The sequence below is a fragment of the Lissotriton vulgaris genome, chromosome 7 (assembly GCF_964263255.1).
Source record: "Lissotriton vulgaris chromosome 7, aLisVul1.2, whole genome shotgun sequence".
NCBI classification, from domain to species: Eukaryota; Metazoa; Chordata; class Amphibia; order Caudata; family Salamandridae; genus Lissotriton; species Lissotriton vulgaris.
In genome coordinates this window covers 1,706,718,221-1,706,735,992 of record NC_141695.1, presented here as the reverse complement: position 1 = coordinate 1,706,735,992, position 17,772 = coordinate 1,706,718,221, and the positions used below count along the sequence as shown (strand labels likewise).

General features: G+C 42.7%; 1 protein-coding gene across 4 annotated transcripts in view; it reads right to left on the bottom strand.

Annotated features, from left to right (window-relative positions):
• Positions 1-17,772, bottom strand: part of TAF4 (TATA-box binding protein associated factor 4) — a 241,635-nt gene that overhangs the window by 91,499 nt on the left and 132,364 nt on the right. For all 4 annotated transcript variants that reach the window (XM_086932869.1, XM_086932872.1, XM_086932870.1 and 1 more), the window contains exon 3: positions 13,623-13,927. In XM_086932869.1, coding sequence (XP_086788995.1) covers positions 13,623-13,927 — 305 coding nt within the window. The remainder of the gene's footprint in view (positions 1-13,622; positions 13,928-17,772) is intronic.

Below are 17,772 nucleotides of genomic sequence, written 5' to 3'. Positions count from 1 at the left end.
CAAAGAATCTTAAGGGCAGCTGTCAGGGGGAGGTGTTGCACCACTTCATGAAAATCACCTCAACATGCCAGAAATATGCTGGTGCTAGACCCTCTTTAGTTCTGGGGCACCACTAACAAGGATATGCAAATTAGGACCCTTGCAGAACATTAGCGAGCACTTCTTGCCGGTTTCCACGCATAAGAGATGAGTGGATTGCTATGCCTTTTCCTGTAGCATCGTGACACACATCTGCTCCCTCAATTACTTTTCTTTTTTAATGGAGTGTCCCAGACCCACCCGGGGCCCCCCAAACTTTTGCCTTTTTTTTCATATTACAATACAGCAAGGGGAGCCCACTCCTAGGCTGCCAAGCCTGGTGTTTGTTTTCGCTGCAAGCACTTCCTCTGCCCCTGGCCTGGGGTGGTAACTGCTCGTTGTCCTTTTTTCCTTCTGGGTGAGACCATGCGGTCGCAGGTGGATGGGACTCTTTGGACAACTTCCTTTGCGCCGTCTCTCCTCACAGCCTTCCTTTGCCCTAATGGTTGACATCACCTGGGACTCTATAAATCGCCATGGGGATGGGGTCCCTCTGGGCTGAAAGTGAGCATGGGGAGGGGACCCCCCTTCCCGCCCAAGCATCTCCTATATGGGCAAATTTATTAAGTAAATAGGAATTAAGCATTGCAGTGATCCCCGGGCCCTGGCCCGCCCGGAGGGTATTTTGGAAGGATCGAGGAGAGTGCCAGATGTTCCATGTTCTTTTCCGTGCGAAAATCTTTAAACCTGTGTAACTATGGCCCGCAGAGTCATTTTTCTTCATTATCGTCCTCCAGTAGGACCTTTGCCCCAACTGGTCCTCATGGAGCATAAGGGGACCAGCGCTACTGGCCAGGAGAGTCCCCATCCTAGGCCACAGTCTTTTCTGATTGCACTCAAATTTCAAAAGCTCAGTAAGTCCTTGGAGGCTGTGTAACAAAAACAGACCGCAATGAACCTCAAATATATAAGCTGTTTACAGCACAGCTAGGAGTCCTTTAAGGATAAGGAGGAGGATGGCACTGCTGTACATTCCTAGATGAGCTTTGAGAGTGGTTTTAACTAGTCAATAGACCAGAGAGGAAACCAGCTCTTAATTTGTGAAAATATAAGTGAGAAAAAATAAGTGTCGGGCCCTTGTCAGGAGCCATTGCAGCTTGCACCACCCATTGTCCCTGCCAGTGCTGCCAATGACAGCACCAATACAACTACTATCACACTGTTTTAAGTGAGACCATTCAGACTATTCCAGGCCTCCAGAGCTATAGGAATGCCTTTGGAGGCAGGATATAGGCATTTTAAAGCATACTGAATTATCAAACAACTGTTATTGTGCTGGTTTCTAAATTAGACAAACACCACCACCATGTGGTAGACTAGATATCATAAGCGCCAGTGCTGACAATTAAGTGCTGGTGCCAAGCACCGGAAACCACCAGCTCAAATTAATCCTTGGAGGAACCTCGACATACCTGAGTGATGACTTGTCGGAAAACTGGAGGCACTAATCACATCACTGGAGGTTCCTGAAGTTGTGACTCCCCATGTAGAGAAAAAAAAGGCTAGTGGTAAGGGACAATGGTGCTCGTAGCTTGCATTGCAGCAGAAACCTGGTGTACCATCACAGATCGAGAGAGTGGATCCAATCTCTCCGGACCAATCAGATTTCCACAACACAGAATTTGCCAGATTTGTGATATCTGAAACTGCCTCTGATAAGGGCCTATTGCCTTCGATGTACAGCACCAATTAATAGGTTTTACTGCGTGTTCTGAATCCTAATATTGGGGGAAAATAGTTTTTTACAAGTGAATGAGGCACCGCAAAGGGTCCACATTTATGCTAGTTGAGACCCGCTCAGTGTTATTACACTCCAGTCGCACAGAGGAGGGTCTCTTGGGGGTAATACGCTAGTACTAGTGGGCATCTGAGAAGCAATATCCTGTGACAACATATACATTAGTTAGGGATACATAACTGCTAAAGTGATTGTTACTGTAATGGACAGCTTATGTGGAGTCTTGTTAAAGTCTTTTTCATTTACTGATTCAACAGTGATTCATTCGTGATCGGCCATACAGATTGCTTACCCGAGAGGAGGTGGATAGGCAGGAGTTTTTTACTGCGATAGTGAAGACAAAATTAGCAACTGTGCTCACTGATCTGTTAATTACCCATAGCTAGAGAGGATGGAGCTGATAGTGGGACCAAAACTATTAATTACGTTACGTGTAATGTCCATGGACTTAAAATTATCTTAAAAGGTTACAGGCTCCGCACATATTTATGGCATTATTCCATAGATATAGCCTTTCTACTAAAACATATCTCCAGGATGTAGAAGGGAAAGGCTAGAAAAAGGTGGGAAGAACAAATGTTGTCAGCTACCTTCTCAGCCTATGCAAAGGGAGACACAATATGGGTGGCTTCAGGAGTGCCGAGTCAGCACAGGTACACCAGTGCAGGCACGGAGAAGAATGCGTTAGTGTATTGATTACTAGACAGCAAGGAGGATTTGTCTGCTAAACATATGTTCAGAATAAAGTTGCCAAAAGCATTTTTCTGGTGTGAATCTAGGGGCCCTATACTTACATGCCTCTGTGGTCTGGGCAAGAGACTTGCATTGTATTCTGAAAGGAACTGTGGACAGATATCCCGTAGATTGTCTACAAAATCTATGTCTAAAGTGATATCAGTGGTTAAGAGTGAATGGGAGTGTATAGACATTTGGAGCACACTCCACCCTAATGCAAAGGAATTCTCGTGCTACTAAGCCACGCAGGAGATCTATACTAGATTAGATGGGATACTGACTTTGCAAACAAATACAAATGCTGTAAAAACTCAATACTTAAACTGAAAACTACTCTCTTGATGAATCTTAGGCTTTACAGAACACTGACCAGAACATCTAGTTTAAGTTCAAACTGGAAGCCATGGCACAGTCTTTCGCACATGGGTTTGACAATATTAGTGTATTTTCAGGATAACTGGAGTTGCACAGACATGAGAATCAATGAGTGAGAACCAAAGAAACCAGTGCTGAGGAGTACCTGTACGAATACTATCTAAGCTAATTTCAGAACACCCAGAATATGCATGGAGAGAGTAAGACAGATTCAGAAACAGGACCCTACAGAGCCCTAAAAATGGGGCAGAGAGAAGCCAAGAGCTAGGTGTAACCTGTGATGTCCTTGCTGACTTGCATTGAGGTACTATAGATCACACCTACATAGTGAGGCGACACGTCAGGTAAATTGTTGTCACGGTTGCTGTGAAGGGGGAAATCGCACCCACTCATACGAACCATAAACAAGCCAAACTAACACTAGGGATGACTCAAGCAGAAACTAACAGGGCAATGAAGAAGTTTCTGGTCTACCGTTATTGATGGTTGGTGATCGACAAAGGTATCATGATTCAGGAATATCTGCTGGAGATCCACCTCTATAGGATTGAGAAAGAACACTTGGCTTGTTTAGAAATGAACTACAGATGGGGGCTGTACTGGAGGCAATTGACGAAATATCAAAGGGAAAGTTCCTATGGAGGTGAGGGGTGTTAGACCTACAAACTCCAAGAAAAACTGCTGGAGGTAAAGAATAAGGCCAAACATAGTGGGAGCTTGCCAGTATCAAAGAGAGAGGCCGTTACCAAACAGATAAGACCCCTTTAGTACTAAGCTCCTATAGAACCCTACCCCTAATGAACACTGACATCTAAATCCTTTGCAAAGTACAAGCCAATTGACTAAATAGGGTGGTGGATCACTGATTTGAGGGTCAATGTGGATTTATCTTGGGACTTAGCAGTCTAATCAACATATGCATGACTGCATAGCTCTAGAAGAGGAATGTGCCCTTAATGCCTTAAATACAGAAAAGACCTTTGACACCTCCAAATATAACTACATGTTTAAGCTTTAGCTGAATACAGATTTGGTAAAAACCGGAGATCAGTTTGATTACTTCATACCGCACTCACAGAGGAACAGAAAAGAAGTGCCATTATTTCCTATAGTATGGTACTATTCAGGGTATTCACTCTCGCCAGAGCCGTTTGCACTTGTATTTGAGACGTTGGTGATAACACTTGCGAAGATACTGCAGGTTTAGGGAAATGGAGTAAAATCAGAAGAGAGCATTTGATCGATGTATGCAGGTGACATGTTAATCTACGTTACTTGTTCTATTAGTGCAGTCTTATTGCTTCTCAGGGAACTCAGACACAGTAAGTTGTCAGGCTTAATAATTAATTGGGGCAAATCTGTGATATTTCCATGGGGGGCTTGGTGACAGCACACAGATACTCTTGTTAGACTGAGACTCAGATGGGAAATAGATACATTCAGGTACTTAGGTAGCCAAGCTGTAGATAGAGAGAGAGAGATATAGAGATATAGACAGAGATATAGAGATATAGAGAGAGATAGAGAGAGATAGAGAGATATAGAGAGAGATAGAGAGAGATAGAGATAGATAGAGAGAGATAGAGAGAGATAGAGAGAGATAGAGAGAGATAGAGAGAGATAGAGAGAGATAGAGAGAGATAGAGAGAGACAGAGAGACAGAGAGACAGAGAGACAGAGAGACAGAGAGACAGAGAGACAGAGAGACAGAGAGACAGAGAGACAGAGAGACAGAGAGACAGAGAGACAGAGATAGATAGAGATAGATAGAGATAGATAGAGAGATAGATAGAGAGAGATAGAGAGATAGAGAGATAGATAGATAGATAGATAGCGAGAGATAGAGAGAGAGAGAGAGAGAGAGATAGAGAGAGAGAGAGAGAGAGAGAGAGAGAGAGAGAGAGAGAGAGATAGATAGATAGATAGATAGATAGATAGATAGATAGATAGATAGATAGATAGATAATTGCATTCTTTGACAATTCAACTTCAGCATGAAACAAAATGGTCCTCACCAGACGATAGCTGGGAGAAAATGCTATTACAGGACTCTTCTTCTGTATGGCTACCTCACTCCCCAACCCCCCCCCCCCCCCCCACCCAGGATAAGACTGGTGGGAATGGCATGGGAAATAGCAGTGATGAAAATCTTAAGTAGGCTACCACAGAGATGTTGTGGCTCCAGCTCTTTAAAGGTCTATCTCTGGACATGTCGGTAATGTAACGGAGAGAGGGTGACTGTGCCACCTCTGGGAGACCTTCCTTATGTTCACTGAGGCCCAGGAAGCCTAAGACGCAAGACCCACTCATTTCCTACAGTATGCCTAACTGGTGGCAATTGCCAGAGAAATTAGAATAAAGTTACCACAAGCCTTAAAATCATTCTAGACGTTTTAGACACTATGTGGGCCACAGGGTAGGGCCGTAGATAAGTTTTACTAATTTAAAAATCATTAAAGTCAGACAGAAAGAAGGCATCCTTAACAGTGAAACAACACTGGGAAAGTGATATGTAAGACCTAATTACAGATACTGAATGGGCAATAGCCTGTTCGCAAGTGACTGGCCTTTAGAGCAAAGCTCGCTTCAAATAAATTAATTTGAATATTTTGCATCAAACTTTTATCGACCCATACATTTTTTTTAAAGAATATATCCAGAAAGGGCATTTTCATCGGATTGTAGAAGCAGAATTCTTTCACATAACATGCTCCTGTAGCAAAGTAACCACCTACTGGGAAAGAGTTTGATGAGATTGTACCCGACGATATTACCACTAGAACGCACATCAAAACAAGATCTGCTTCATATAATACTCAATCTTGAAAAAAGGTTGATAAATTATAAATTTGCTATGTTGGGGTTAGTGTTTGCAAAATGCTGCATTGCCATATTCTGGTTGCAATACAGAATTCCATGGAAGAGGGCATGGGAAAAGGATATGCTGCTATGGGCAACAGTGGAGGAGATCCGCCTGGAAACAGTCAGAAAAGAACCAAACGCAGCAATGGAAATAACTAGTAGGTGAGGTATGATTAGCAAATCTGCCCAGTAGCCGATAACCAAGTACTAGAATAAGGATAGATGTGAAAGGAAAATGAATGCTACAATTGGAAATGAACTTCGTGAGAGACACTGAACGTCTTTATGTGCCTGAACTTTAATTTATAATTTAGACTCTGTTATGCCAATATAAGTATGTTATATATTTTTAGATTATCTGTGTACTGTATTTGAGAATTAATATGAGAACAGCATGATAGTTATGTTAACATTTTCTTGTTTAAGCATGAAAAAAATAAAAGATTATTAAAAACAAATCCTTGAGGTCAATGCTGGATGAAATAACCATGAAGGTAGGAGCTTAAATCTTCTGCAGATTGGAAACCCTCATAAAGCACTTACACGAGGCTTGGTTACCCTCAGGAAAATAAATGCTGCTGTCTTTTTAGCATAAACGACCCTTCACAATCCCAAAGAACTGTGAACTTCCAGGCAGTAAGAAATCAATCCTATGGCAACGACTTAGAAGTACGCGGAGACTCCCAGATTTAAAGTATGAAGCCATTGGCACCTGGGATACTTCCCAAAATGGGTTCTCCTCCACTACACCTCTGGCAGAACTGATAAGAGTGGGCTGAAGGCCAACACCCCAAGCAGCTGAGACTAGTCATGTAAGTGTCAGGTACAAAGACTGCCAAAAAAAAATACACTCAAATTATCCATTTGTGCACAGACCAGTTCCTAAAGTAAAATGGCATAAAACAAAATAGATAATATGCTTACACACTCGACCGTTGAGGCAAAAAGGGGAAACAAAAAAAAGACTGCAGATCAAGTGCCTGTCATTAAATTGTGGGCAAAGGTGAGGCACATCAGTAGGGTGAAATGAGCAGGTGGGTGTGGGTGTGGGTAGACAGCTTTGAGCTCCCCTTCAGACTCTAGTCAAGTATAAACAAACAATTTACCTAACTTCGATAACAGTTTGTGGTAAATACTCCATCTACCTGCAGATATCTCAATCCCGGGATGTCCTCCGGCTGCCAGACTGAATCTGGACAAATTGAAATAGCTCTCAAAGACAAGCAGGTGGCACTGTACCTCCAACACAAACCTGATGCTTACCCATGTGTGACATCACAGAGCTGTGCATTGTGCAACCCTGGTGCTCTGATGGCAACTCAAGTCCTCTTTGCCACACCCACACCCAGAGAGCCGAAGACTAGATTGACTAAAGTAACAAATGCACGCAACAAGCCAACCTGGAATCTTATCAAAAGATAATATACAATACTCCTAAGAATGGGAAAGCGGGTGGGCAGGTTGTTGAGGAACCCGTAACTATGATTCTTGCAGATACTCAAGCTATCAAAAGTAAATATGATTTTTTTCTGATGGATAAGTCTACACGTGGATTCCTCACCTACTGAATCAATACCAATAACCCCCCGAGAAAAAAACCAGAAGAACAGCAGTATGTGTACCCACGAAAGTAGTCATTTCTGCAGGAGCAAGATGGAAATAAAACCAAGCAAAAATTTACAGACTAAGTTCTGCAGCATTATCCAGCGCATGTTTTAACACATAGGAAGGCAGTATAGAAAAGGTCTCTCTTGGGAGAAGACCAAGTGAGAACAAGATGATAACAGGTCGAAGATTTATATATATATACACACACACACACACACATACATACATACATACACTTGTTTTGCTTTTAGATATATAATTATTTTTTAAAGCAAAAAAAGAGATCCAGGAAGTTCATAAAGACTCGGCTTAAACAATATCAGATGCCAATTAAAACACAAAGCAAGCCATTTTTTGCATAACATCTGGGAACGACAACTGCCATGTACTACAGTCCTGTAAACTACATCCCTTTAGTGGAGAAAGGCAAAATGCACAAAAAGGCAGAAGCGGTCAACATACCCGCAACCACAGTGTCAGGTGTATCTAGTTTGAAGCCCAAGCAATAAGAAACCAGACACTACCATGAAAGGGGTCAAATCGGCTGCCTCTAAGCCCACAGTGGGAAGATAAAGTAAGAGGACGCAGAAATCTTGTTAAGCATATAAGGGAAGATAGTCCAAAAGGAAGTGAAACCAGATTACTCAAAGGACAAATATTCCACCTGCAAGTCTGACAAGGGAGACTACCCAGAACATACACACATAAGCAGCCCCAAAAGCACCTTCCTACCTAAAAAGGAATCCACTTTTTACATCTCCGCCATACCTACCTTGTCATTGAACCAGACAATAGGGTGAGCCGTCCCGCAAAGTTGAACCAAAGGTGGCAGAGGAACACAAGCAAACAAAGAAACTCGGAAGAAGAAGAGTGCTTGTGCGCAGTAGTATAAGTTTATATCAGGCAACACTTTCAACCTAGGCACAAACAGGACTGAAACTGTGTGGACTGAAACAAGGACCATCGGAGAACAACTGTTGAGATTAAAAATGCTATACAACCGGGTTATCCACATGTTAAAGAACACACCAAGGAGCGAGTAAATACTTGTGTCCAAAAGGCACGTACTCCACATGCTGGCATGATGGAGATCATTATTCCAAACAGCTCTCCCTTCCCTACAAATTGGCAAGTTACCAACCAATCCGACTCCCTCTCTATCTCAAGAGACAATTTAGGGCCATAATGTAATCGAAGCAGCTGAAACAGATACAGTCTCCCCCTGACATGATCATTCAACAGATCTAGACAGAGGCAAGGCTCCTCATTACTATGACATGTGCAAGACATCAAGAATTAGATATCATAGAGGACCCTAAACACTGCTCCCTATCAGAGTTGAAATGGACGGTCACAAAATAAGATAACACAATACAAAATGCAATGAACCACAGCGTAAAATCTTTGACAGGACAACTGGAGAACATTCCAGAAAGAATGGCTCCTTTACAAAGCGATCAAACTCTGATGCATTACTTCCTCTGGGAACTGTGCATCATGTGTTTTAAATGGAGAGATACCAACAAGTGGGTCTCAGAGATGGGAAAAACCATTTCACTTACTCCGCCTGAACAGCACCTTTCACAGAATGTGCACATCAATTCAGACCTGCTGCCCAAGGAGGCATTCAACATTGGGAAGCCGGGGAATAATATGTCAAAAATTGTTGCTTCTATTACGAGTACCCTAGAAAGGCACCACTCACTACACATACATGGGAACACAGGGACAGCTGGTTATCAGAGTGAGACTGTTGGCGTCACCCAAGGTCACATGTCTGGTATGACTCATGTAGTATGCCCACCACAGATGATAGGTCCACTGAGTGTGTAGCAAAAACATCCTCTGGCCCCATTATCTGTTTGTTAAAGAGGTAACAACGATGAAAGGCCACATTCAGCACATTCGCCCATTTGCCTGATCATTGCAACGAAGGCCAAGGACCTCAACCAAGAATGTCTAGCAAGGACCTCTGAGGATCCCAAAGTTCTGGCCACAAAGACCATGGTATAGACCAGATACTAGAAGTTGTCTTAGAACACCAAAAACAGCTATTAACCACTTCTGTGAAATGACTTCAGACGATCTGGTAGTAAAGCACCAGTATTGCTGTGATGTTGCAGGAGCAAAGAGCCAGGCTCCCTGGCGAAAACATTGTCTTCCCCATCAATTTAGTAAATAAAAACTCTTAGTCAACAGGGAAGGACTGAGAAGGAAAGAACAGACATCAGTAAACCAGGCACTTTTAACCCTAGGCACTTTTAACAATAGGCACAAAGACGGAGAGTGAGGAGCTAGAAATGTTGGGTCATCAGGGACTGATCGGTGATGACAAGCCCTTTTTGTGCAGGCTACCTTTGCAGAAGCTAGCCATTTCCAAACTGGCATGATCGAGTACCAAGTCTGATTAACAGGCAACAAGGGTTCTGAAACAGAACAGTCTACAATATTTAGGTGAAGATGACAGATGTAACCTTTGGCAAGAGTACAGGCAATTTGAAGACCTTGTCTGTCTTTCCACACATCCCAGGAGCAAGACCTGATGATGAGCTTAGTCTACAGATGTGCATGAAGGTTCCACTCAAACTTCTAATAGCATCAAATAATTCAAGAGCAATCCTGGGGCATGAGGCACTTGTAGAACCCAGACTCTAAGCACAGATGTTAGGTGAACCCAAGCAAAAGTCCTAGGAATATCCCCATTGCAAATTGATCTCTTCATCTTTGTGTGGCATTATCCTTAAGCACTGTACTTAGAAAAGTAGAAATGAAACCTCTTTCTTTTTAGGTCTCGCTGAGCCAGCGCATGCGCTACTCTGCGAGACATTTAGTAGCTGCTTTTGAAAGTGCCACCACAAGCTTTTGGTGGCCTCAAGCTTGTGTGCACACGCGCAGCCGCCATGCGATAGTGATCACTTTCACTTTCGTGGCTGTGTCACTTTCGCAGCCACGCGGCCAATGCTAGTTGTTACTGTCGCCTAGTCTTGTCTCTCCAGCTCTCTCCTTTCTCTGTCTTCGTTCATTAACTCCTTTCTGTTTTCCCTTGCTCTGTTATTGTCTCTATCTGGCTTTCATATTCTGTTCCCACTCCTATCTCTACCATGTTTCTTTCATTCTCTATGTTGCATTTGCTTATTCTCTATACTTTGTCCGCCCCTTGCCTTTTCTATGTTTTCTCACTATCTTTATGTTTCTGTCTTTCACCGTCTCCACGTGTCTGTGCCTTCCAGTTCCTATCTGTCCCATTGACGCTGTCTCCCAATTTCTTCCCCTTTCTTCTTTCCTCTGCAGATTTCCACTGCCTGCTCTCTTTTCCTCGAGCCCCCTTCTCCCACCAACAATCCCTCTTCTTCCACTCAGCGCACAGCCAGCGTGCAGCCTCCCAAGATCGCGGATGCATGAATCATGCATTGTTTCCAGTATATTTCGATACTTTAAACAGTTGGTTATGTTCTTCCTTGCCATCAACACTTCGCTGACCCAACAGTTTCATCCTTCATCTGAGACTATATATAGAGCGCGCAAGGTAGCGATCAATGTTTTCTCTGCACCCTGGCACCTCCCTGGCATTCTCTCTTGCATGTTCGTAGCTCTTAACACATCGCTCACTCCCATCTCCTTACCTGCTCACCCCCATCACTTGTGCCAAGCACTTTCCTCCATCCAAGAGTTCTCATGTTTTTATCTGCCTTCTTTCCTCCCGTCTCCTCCACTTTCTGCCCCTCATTTATTACTTTCCCTATATTTTCAACCCACCACGTGTGCTTTCATTTTCTTTCCACCTACTTCTTCCAGTCCTCCACTTCTCCGCTAACTCGATAAATAAATAGCTTTTCTCGCATGCTTCCCATTTCCTCCTTTCTTTCTGTTTCCCATTTTCCTTTTTCTTATTCTAGGTTTCTGACATGGTCTTCCCTTTAACCTTGTTCTCGGTTTCCAATTCTTCGCCCTTTTGTCTCTGACTTCTATTCTCATTTTCTCTTCGTCTCCTGTTCTTGTTTTCTCCCTATGTTCTATTTTCATTTTCTCTGTTTTGTTGTGATTTTCTCTATCTTGTGTTGTCATGTTCTCCCCACTCCTACTAGCATCAAGGAGATTTCAGTTTTTCTTTGTAGATTTTGGCTAAGAGCCTCCCAAGGGCAAGATGTATTGAATTCTAGAAAGGAGAGGGTTGGAGCTTATCCCTAGTGCCAATAGGGTTCCTATTCTAGTGCATCGCACTGCAGTGCTCACAAGAGAAAGCGTGGTGCAGTGATTCTGTTTATGGCAAGCCAGTGTTCCATCGTTCTGGAATTGCAACCACCTAATACCAGGCAAGTGAAGCTGTTGGAATTTTCAAACTAAGCTTTTTCTGTGTCAATCTTTAGTTGGAGCTTCGAGAAAGCAGACAGGAGCGGTGTTTTCAGGACCATTGAGAGCATCATTCAGACAAATCGTGTTCGGATGGACCACCATTAAACATCCATGAGACAGTTTAAGACTTTCCCCCTTTTGAAAGTATGATTCAAATTGACGTGGGATTGAGATATCCTGGATTCGGGCTCCTGAGTAATCTCAGATGGAGGAATTGAAGAGAGTTGATGACCGTGCATCACTCTGTGGACCTCTGCAAGAGATGGTGGCCAGGCGCATCAGTAGAAATATAGTCTGGCTTGATGAGACCCGTTGGCCCGGAAGGAGGGAAACAATTGGAGGGCATGCTCTCTTACACCACAGGCCATTGAGTGACATTAGAGGAGCATCATATGGTCAGCTCTATTGTTATCTATCAAGAGAGAAAGTAAGAGGAAGTGCAGAGGTGACCGTGACCTAGTGTGCAGAGCAGTGTTTCTATGACATTAATCAGAGCAGTATTTGTTCTCCGTCGAGGGTGAAATGGTGATTGGAAGTCAATGGGGAAGTTCTGTGTCACACATAGCAATCTGAAACCTGGGCAGCTATGTTATCTGTGTCTGCAGATCTGCAAGTCGCAGACACCGCTTGGTCGAGAAACCATGCCTTTGGCCTCTGGGGGAGCAAATTGCAGCCTTAGTGCTTTCTTGTGAACGATCTGCCGGGCTTTTTATTTCATTCTTGAACCGCATTTCTTTAAACGTCCGTGGACTAAAGTTAGAGTTGTCGTCATATTGAGTATTTTCAACCTCTAATCCCTTTGATTATTTTTGATGTAATAATGTCCTGCTGCCTCCTCTTCACTTTCACAACAAGTGCCATTCCATTTCTGTGTCGCACCCCCGCCTTTACTCTGACATACTACTCCATTTCTGTTCACTAGTCTCCACACATCCTGCCCTGTCCTCAGATCAGTCCAGCGGTACCACCCTTTCTTTGGGTTTTTTCTTCACATTCTCCTCTAGTTACAACCATCCTCTTCTCTCCTCTTCAACTAAACACTGGCCAGCTGTTCCGCTGTTCTAACCCCATCCCAATCTTCACCTCAGAGCTGACTTCCATTTCTCTGTTCTCACCTCTGCCTCCTCTTCACCCTGGAACTCACTTCCTAAACACTTATAAGGTCCCAACGTCGAGACCTATTGGCTATGCCAATGCTTGTTTAAGAACTGAAAGCAACTCTGCATCCATGTCGGAAGGCATGAAAATAAAGAGGAACCTATGTCAAGGAGCAGAGAGGCACAATACACAGCTCTGTGATATCACAACTGAGGAGGCATCAGAGCACAGACGCCACCTGATGAAACAGGATAGATATTTACATTTTTTCAGGTGTAGCCTGCAGGCTATTCTATATGTGAGGAATCTGCAGGTAGAGTTATCCACCAGAAAATGGCCATTAACACAACAAGATGGCTCAAGGCACACAAACAAATTGGAAAAGAAAACCATTGGGAGTGACAAATTTCATTATGTAAAATATTTTAGGGAAACAAATATATATTTCATGTCGAAAACATCTAGGAATGGTTTACTAATTAAAGCATTAACAGATAGAATTCATGCCCTTGTGTCTGAGCAGTGCATAACCGTGACATCAACATGATACCAAGACTTGCCGAGGCTCCAGTGCCCAAGTGGCTAGGATTGAGTCAGACCAGCCAGCCACTAGTTTGAATAACGTACGGTCTAAGTAAAGGCCAGGCTTGGTGAACTATCCTGCTCATGTGGACAATCTTTGAAAACCAAGGTTCAAGTGTCAGTAACAAACTCTTTATTCCCTCCAACTTACAGACTGATACCATACAAATCCATATAAGAGTGTGACACTGACCTGCACATTGGAGATCTGCACCGGGGAGGCAGTCGTTGGTGTTGCAGGGCGTGGGGCCATGGCATTCTGCGACTGCGATTGTGCCTGAGCCTGAGCTTGTGCCTGAGCTTGAGCTTGAGCCTGAGCCTGAGCTTGAGCCTGAGCTTGTGCCTGAGCCTGAGCTTGCGCCTGAGCTTGAGCTTGAGCTTGAGCCTGAGCTTGAGCTTGAGCCTGAGCTTGAGCCTGAGCTTGAGCCTGCATCTGTGCCAAGGCTTGCTGCGGGATCATCAGCAACTGTCCATTCTCGCTCCGTACAAGCACCATACCTTTGGGGAAAAATAAAGATAAAAAAGTGAGGATTCGTTTTAGCAGGTGCGGATATAATCACATCAGAGCAGTATACAATTCTCGAAAAACTTCAAAAGTAGAACGTTGGTACAATAAGCAGAATACATAATTTGTATTTCACACAAACTAAATGGTTTTGCAACATGATATACTAAGGATTTAAGAGTGATAACTGCACTTTCTGAAAGTTGGCTGATTTGTATTTCTTTATTGGTGTTGCTGAAATCTAAACCAAAAAGAAGGTTTGTTTACAATGGAAATTGGACACAAAAAAACTACTGAATCCAACTGTGGGAGTTGAGGTACAGCATGGACAGCGCAAGCTCCTCTAGCTACTACCCCCAACATCACATCCTCACCAGCTAGAATACTGATCAGCAATCAGGTTTCTTTACTCCACCCCGTAAGCGAAAATTTTAGTTAATGGATTTCTCACAGACTGGGTAACAATCCCTTGCGGTACCAGACAAGGTTGCCCTCTGTCCCGTCTATTGTTTAATTTATACATTGAACCTTTTATTTGTCAGCTTAGGTCTGATCCTGTAATTAAGCCTTTTAAAATCTCAGATTTGGAAACAAAATGTGCTTTATATGCCGATGATTTACTTATATTTACTTCTAATCCGGCTGAAACCATTCCAAGTTTAATAGATCAGGCTGAATCATTTGGGGCGATTTCAGTATACAGTATAAATAAAGATAAAACTGAGATTATGGAGTGGAATCAAGTTGCAGGGACACCAGGAGCTAAGCGGCAAATGAGGTATTTGGGAATACATCCGGCCCAAAAAATTGATGATATACCAAAAATAAATTTAGCTAGAGTTTCTAAGGACGTTTGTGGCCTGCTCCAATGGTGGTCAAGCCTCCCTTTGAACATCTTTGGGAGGGTTAACCTGATAAAGATGATTATCCTGCCAAAAATAACTTTATTTAATTCTATTCCTCTATCCTTTGTCACGCCTGATATCGCGAAACCACAGGGGAAAATTGGCTACTTTATTTGGAATACTAAGTCCCCAAGAATCTCCTGGAAAAAAACTGAGGAGCCTAAATACAGGAGGGCTGGCTCTGCCAGACATACTTATATACTGTCACTCTTTCCATTTTAAGAACTTCAAAATATTGGCTAATAGAACAGATGCATCTTCACTAGGCATACTTTTTAAGGCCTTACTGCAAGATATACCTCAGGGACAAGAGTTCTTTCTTTTCAAATTCAGGGATCTGAAGTTTTTGAAAAAAGTGAGGCTTAAGATCCTGGGTGCAGCTTTGAAAATCTGGTTATATTATTATTCATTCCAGGCCCCGATTGGGACTCTCCCGGTACGCCATATTGTCTTAATGATCAACTGTCCAAGCCCATGAGAAGGGCAGGTTTAAATTGTTGGGGGGGGGGGGGGGGGGGGGGGGGGGGGTCTAAAAAAAGACTCGCAACTTGGGAGTCCCTTTCTAGTTTGACTGGTGGAACACTCACTAGATTTAAGTATTACCAACTGTCAGGATGGTGGGCAACCCTATCTTGGGACTCTGAAGAATTGAACTCAAAATTTGACTCCGTATCAAGGAGGAGTACATGGAAGCGTGAGGCCTCTTTTTGGTATTGGGCTATGTTAGAGACTGAGCATATTACAGATACTGAGCTACAAAAACTCTGGGGTAATGTCACTAGTTTAAACACTGACAACATTAAGGACCTATGGAGTGATTCCTTTACCGTCTTACAGGCAGTGGTTAAGCCTGTTGCTTTAAAAAGAAACCATCTATACACCATGCATAGGGTATACATAACTCCCAAAAAACTAGTTAAGATCACTAGTATAGAATATCATTATCCTAGGTGTAGGCTCCCGGCCGCGGATGATCTACATATGTTTGTCGACTGTCCTGAGATAAGAAATTACTGGATTAAGATACAGGAATTCTTGGAAGATGTCCTCCAACAACAATTGAGTCACCTCGAGGACTATCTTCTCTGGACTGCGCACAAATTACCATCTCAAAGAACTTTCTACAAAATTCATATTTTATGTTATCATCCTGGCAAGGCGTGAAATATGTAGAGCCTGGAAAGATGCAAATCCTCCAACCTTTTCAGAATGCCTAACACATATACAGCCAGATTCATCAAGCGAAATGCGCTCGCAAACGGGCCAGATTCTGAGAATCTGGCCCTTTGCGAGTGCAATTTTTGCATTTGGGATTCATCATCCCAAATGCAAAAATTGCTAATAAAGAATTCGCAAATTTGCCAGGATTAGCATTTAAGGAATCTCTATTAGAGATTCCTTAAATGCTATTCATGAAACATTTAAAAATTGTGAATTCGCAATTTAGGAGCGCTATTTACCACAAAGTCAAACCTTGTGGTAAATAGCGAAAACTTAGAAAAATGCATTTAAATGCATTTTTCTAAGTTGCATGTTACACACACACATGTCCTTTGGACATGTGTGTGCACAACATCAGTGTAAATTCACATTTCAGGGGTGCTACAGGGTGTCCTTTGGACACCCCTGGCACCCTTGAAATCGCAAATAAGGATTGACTCCCCATTCATTCCTATGGGCCTTTAGGCCCTTAGGAATGAATGGGGAGTTATTCCTTATTTGCTATTAGCAATTTGCTAATCGCAAATAAGGAGGCTGTAGGAATCGCAATTTATTTTGCGATTTCTACATGAATCCCGATTTGTAAGTCCTTAATAGCGATTCCTTAATAATCGCTATTAAGGACTCACAAATCGGGACTTTGATGAATCTAGCTGATAATCTCTATAAGCGAATCTGATATGGCATGTGACAGTACGAGTTATGATAAGATCTGGGCATCCCTTGTGGCTTGGCGTAACAGATAATTGGTCTTCCTATGATTCGCCCGGGCACTGTTGGTTCTTTTTCTCCACAGTAACACAGGGCTCCTGTTGTGGTGTGAAATGGAGTGGACTAAGAAAACAGTAGCGACTGGATGGATCCAACCCCTTTTCTATATATTGGTCTACAACACCAGGGTCGGAATAGGATGACCAATGTGAAAGGATGTGTGGCCTCCCATCAAGAATGCCCATCATGGTATAAGAATACTGATCAGGAGGATAGGTGCGACTTGGGGCCTGCTTAGTGTAGATTGTGGTCTTAATTTTACAGCATAATCCCATTATTTCACCCCCCCCCCCCCCCCCATGGAAATTACCTTTACATTTATATGAATTTACCCAAAGTTACCTAAAAGTACACCAAATATGCAAACGATTAAATGAAGACAATTCTGCTCTTACAAACACACCATCACTGGAGAAGGCCATCATAAGGTGTTTGAATGATGTTAGTTACAAGCCATTTTATTTGGATTTGTGTTTCTTTTTAGACGCAATACAAACATAAACGAAGAGCTCCACAGATTAAATGTTCAGATACAAACTATTATTTTCTGAATGTAACTAGGACTAGAGCAGCGATTCCAGGAATAGCAGTTAGATTTCAATCTTTTGTTAAGTAATCAAGTTTGGTGTGAATGTAAAGTTTCTCAAATCCAGCTTTGCAGTGTGGGCTTCTTTCAAAGCATGTACATCTTCCTGAGGTCATATTTGCACTTCCAGCTCTCTACTAGTTATTCACAGAACTGTTTTGCAATCGGATATACAGACAAAAAAAATACACCACAAAATACACCACACCCACATTCCTTTCAAACAAATTTTGATTTAAAATATGCCTCAAGGAGAAGCCCAGAACATCGATGTACACTGGCAAAATCTAACAAGCAGTTTCTGCCCACTTTAGATACGCCTCAACAAGTAAGCACGTGTCAACTATCAAGTTCA